This window comes from Cherax quadricarinatus, chromosome 2 (assembly GCF_038502225.1).
Source record: "Cherax quadricarinatus isolate ZL_2023a chromosome 2, ASM3850222v1, whole genome shotgun sequence".
Lineage (NCBI taxonomy): Eukaryota > Metazoa > Arthropoda > Malacostraca > Decapoda > Parastacidae > Cherax > Cherax quadricarinatus.
The window spans coordinates 11,939,788-11,944,787 of NC_091293.1; the positions used below are offsets into that span (position 1 = coordinate 11,939,788).

Sequence of the window (5,000 nt, forward strand, 5' to 3'; positions counted from 1 at the left end):
GAACACTCAGTATACAACCACAAGTAACACGTCAGTCAGAGAACACTCAGTATACATCCACAAGTAACACGTCAGTCAGAGAACACTCAGTATACAGCCACAAGTAACACGTCAGTCAGAGAACACTCAGTATACATCCACAAGTAACACGTCAGTCAGTGAACACTCAGCATACAACCACAAGTAACACGTCAGCCAGAGAACACTCAGTATACATCCACAAGTAACACGTCAGAGAACACTCAGTATACATCCACAAGTAACACGTCAGCCAGAGAACACTCAGTATACATCCACAAGTAACACGTCAGTCAGAGAACACTCAGTATACAGCCACAAGTAACACGTCAGCCAGAAAACACTCAGTATACATCCACAAGTAACACGTCAGAGAACACTCAGTATACATCCACAAGTAACACGTCAGTCAGAGAACACTCAGTATACATCCACAAGTAACACGTCAGAGAACACTCAGTATACATCCACAAGTAACACGTCAGAGAACACTCAGTATACATCCACAAGTAACACGTCAGCCAGAGAACACTCAGTATACATCCACAAGTAACACGTTAGTCAGAGAACACTCAGTATACAGCCACAAGTAACACGTCAGTCAGAGAACACTCAGTATACAACCACAAGTAATACGTCAGTCAGAGAACACTCAGTATACGACCACAAGTAATACGTCAGTCAGAGAACACTCAGCATACATCCACAAGTAATACGTCAGTCAGAGAACACTCAGTATACAACCACAAGTAATACGTCAGTCAGAGAACACTCAGTACACAACCACAAGTAACACGTCAGTCAGAAAACACTCAGTATACTACCACAAGTAATACGTCAGTCAGAGAACACTCAGTATACAACCACAAGTAATACGTCAGTCAGAGAACACTCAGTATACAACCTTGTCACTCACCTGGAGGTCCCAGAGGACAACGTTATCTCTGGCATAGAGGCTGGGAAGGTTATCAGTGTGTCCTTGAAGAGTCCTACTGAGAACGATGACCACCATCGTCACCATCACAACACACCAGGTTCTCTCTCGTGCTGAGGGTGACAGAGCAAGATCCAGTGTACAATATTCCAAGTTATCATGTGAGCACTCAGTGTTCGCATGATAACCTGGAATATTGTAATGTCAGTAATAATCATAACTTTAATGTTTGGGAAGAAAAAACTTTTATTAATAAACTGAATATTATGTTGCACCGTCTTTGAGCACAGGGTATCAGAATAGTATCAAAGTCGCTTTAAAACAGTATCAAAGTCGTATCAAAACGGTATCAAAGCAGTATCACACACGCCTGAAAGTAGTATCAAAGTCAAATCATAATAGTTTCAATTTCGAAAATAAGTCGAATGACACTTACATATCAAAGCAGTATCGACGTTGAATCAAAATCGTATCTTAGTCGTCTCAAGGTCGTCTACAATTCTCATAATTTCTTTGATCATAAAAATAAAGAAAGTCACTAACAATTTCCCTTAGCCAACAAATTATAGTTTATTATCATATATTTATAGGAAAGTGCTAAACCCATAAGGGCCACACAGCGCCTGGAAAATTTGCGGTAATTAATGTTAACCCGAAGAAGTGAATGACAGCCGTTCACCAGCATGTTGGCACCAACCATGAAGGAAAAAGTGAAGAATTCTACTTATCATGGAATTAATCAATTAGAACTCACACTTCAGGATTGACGTCAGGATTGACGTCAGCCTCAGACGTCGAAGTCTGGCCCATGTGTCTCCTAGAGTCTTCGAGCATCCTCCAAAGTCTTCCTCAAGTCCTCTCGTGCTATCCTGGACTCCCACGTTTACCTCTCCTTCCATCCGGCAGTTCTCTGAATAGCTGGCAAACCCAGAGAGTTGTTGACAGTAACTTGACTGCCAGTCCTCCTGAGAAGAGTCCACCTCAGTCTTATCAGTCTGGGTAATGAAAGAACAACAGTCACCTTTATAGTAAAAAAATGCGAGTATTTTAGTTCAGATTGAAGGCACTTTTTATGTAAATGAAATTGTAAAATTGACTAACTAATAAAAAAGACACTACTGAAGAAAGGAAACCCTTATTAAAACAATGCCTCACTTGAAAAGCGATGGCATTTACAATATCCTGGTACAGTAGTTGAGATACAGTAAACGTAGGTTAGATGACCAGGGCAATGTCTATACAGATATGAAGTCCAAAAGCATCAATAATTTCTGTGTTTACATCATGACAGAGTCTCACATTTCATGGACTTGTCCAGAGCGAGCATAGTGATATGAGAGAAAGACAGGAACTGGAGAAAAAACTTTGAATCTGCTCTTATTCATACCACGGACACCATCACCAAGAACAAGTGATGTTTCCAGTTGGTGGAACCCCTCAGCACTATGAACCTGACTATAAATACTCGCGTTCCTTCCACCCCAGGTAGTTCTGTTTGTGACTTGAAAAAGCCCACTGTGTGGGCGAAACGTAGTCAATAAAGGATCACATTATACTGCATATGTGTTTATATTTCCACTGTGTCTGATGTAGCCATTGCCGATGCTGCTTCTGTAATATCGTTGTTTCTATGCTGTTTCAGATGTCTCAGCTCCTCTTCTAATCTCTTTATCTTGTTTTCTGCTGTTGTGGCATGTTGCTTCCACCTTCTGCATTCTGCTTCTAACCTCTCTTCCATCTTCCTTGCCAGCTCCTCTAGTCTCCTTCCCTAGTCTTCCTCCCTGTTTTTTTGAGCTCTGCTTCCCTGTCATATGTGGTGTTTTGCCAAGGAGAGGAGTTGGAAATGAATGGTTGTCCAGGGCAATTGGTGTCAATTGCTGGCTGGACAAATACTGTAAGGAAAATGCAGTAACATTCATTGACAACTGGGACCTCTTCTATTGCAGAAATGACATGTATGCCAGGGATGGGGTTCACTTATCTAGGTCTGGGGTGGTAGCACTGGCAACTGCAGTGGAGGGAGCAGTTAGGACTTTAAACTAGGAATAGTTAGTGGTATGGGTTTTGGCAGGAAAACAGTGAAGTCCCAGTGTAGTAATATTACGAGTTCTAGGGGAACTAGTAAAAATAAGAACGAGGTAGATATTGAAAAGCCATGGACTTTGGGTGATAAGGACAGTAATAGGTTTAGTAGAAAAACAGAAAAGAGCAGGAAGGGTAAAGAGAAAGGAGAGTCTTTCAATGTTTATTATGCTAATTGCCGTAGTGCTAGGAATAAGATGGACGAGTTGAGATTAGCTGCTAGTGCAGGTAACATTGATGTATTTGCCTTAACTGAGACGTGGTTTAATTCCAAAAGTCGGGACATGCCTTCAGAATGTCATATTCAGGGTTTTAAATTGTTCCAAGTAGATAGAAGTATCGGGAAGCGGGGTGGGGTGGCATTGTATGTCCGAGATCGCTTGAACTGTTGCATAAAAACGGGTATTAAGTCTGAAGTAACACATACAGAGTCTGTTTGGATAGAATTTTCAGAGGGGCATGAAAAACTGATTTTAGGAGTGATATACCGTCCCCCAAACTTAGATAGGGACCAAGGGAGACTACTATGGGAGGAAATTGTTAAGGCCACAAGGCACGATAATGTAGTAATTCTAGGAGACTTTAACTTTAGTCATATTGATTGGAATTTCTTGACTGGGAATTTAGAATCATACGACTTCTTAGAAGTAGTTCAGGATTGTTTTTTGAAGCAGTTTGTGACAGAACCTAAAAGGGGAAATAACCTGCTTGACTTAGTTATGGCAAACAATGAATCCCTTGTTAATAATTTAGAAATTTCAGAGGAACTGGGTGCTAGCGACCACAAACCAATTACATTTAGCATTGAATGGAAGTACGATAGTAGCGATAACTCAGTAACAGTCCCAGATTTTCGCTTAGCAGATTACGATGGGCTTAGAGAACACTTATCATCTGTTGACTGGGGTAACGAAGTGAGCTATCAATATGACAGTTTTCTGAACACTATACATGCTGCTCAAAGAACGTTTATCCCATATAAAGAAATTAGATCAAATAGAAATGACCCAAAATGGATGAATAATAGGCTCAAACATCTACTAGGGCATAAGAAAGGAATTTATAGGCGTATCAAAAGAGGTGAGGGTCATCTTATGAATCAGTATATTGACATTAAGAGGGACATTAAAAAGGGGATAAGAAAAGCTAAAAGGAACTATGAAATTAAAGTTGCTAGGGATTCTAAAACTAACCCAAAAAGTTTTTTCCAGGTCTATAGAACAAAAGTTAGAGATAAGATAGGTCCCCTTAAAAATAACTATGGGCACCTTACTGACAAAGAGAATGAAATGTGCTCGGTTTTTAATAATTATTTTCTCTCAGTTTTTACACAGGAAGACACTAACAATATTCCAGTAATTAATCTTTATAGTGGGCTAGAAGAAGTTAAATTATGTAACATCACAGTCACTAGTGAAATGGTTGTGAAGCAGATAGACCGACTGAAGCAAAATAAGTCGCCGGGTCCTGATGAGGTTTTTTCAAGGGTTCTTAAGGAATGCAAAATGGAACTCTGTGAACCATTAACTAATATTTTTAATTTATCTCTTCAAACAGGTGTAGTGTCTGATATGTAGAAGATGGCTAATGTAATTCCTATTTTTAAAACAGGGGACAAGTCGTTACCGTCAAATTACCGCCCAATAAGCCTGACCTCAATTGTAGGCAAATTACTAGAGTCAATTATAGCTGAGATTATAAGAAGCCATCTCGATAAGCATAGCTTGATTAATGATACTCAGCATGGATTCACAAGAGGCCGGTCTTGTCTACCTAATTTATTAACTTTCTTCAGTAAAGCTTTTGAGGCTGTTGACCACGATAAAGAATTTGATATTGTTTACTTAGATTTTAGTAAGGCTTTTGATAGAGTTCCACACCATAGACTGTTAAAGAAAGTGGCAGCTCATGGCATTGGGGGAAAAGTGCTCTCGTGGATCGAGTCATGGCTCACTGACAGGAAGCA

General features: G+C 40.0%; 1 protein-coding gene across 4 annotated transcripts in view; it reads right to left on the bottom strand.

Moving 5' to 3' along the window:
* Positions 1-5,000, bottom strand: part of LOC128704509 (beta-1,3-galactosyltransferase 5-like) — a 170,032-nt gene that overhangs the window by 145,038 nt on the left and 19,994 nt on the right. For all 4 annotated transcript variants that reach the window (XM_070087325.1, XM_070087328.1, XM_070087310.1 and 1 more), the window contains 2 exons: positions 1,707-1,947; positions 935-1,065 (listed from right to left, as the gene is read on the bottom strand). In XM_070087325.1, coding sequence (XP_069943426.1) covers positions 935-1,065; positions 1,707-1,851 — 276 coding nt within the window. In that variant the 5' untranslated portion in view covers positions 1,852-1,947. The remainder of the gene's footprint in view (positions 1-934; positions 1,066-1,706; positions 1,948-5,000) is intronic.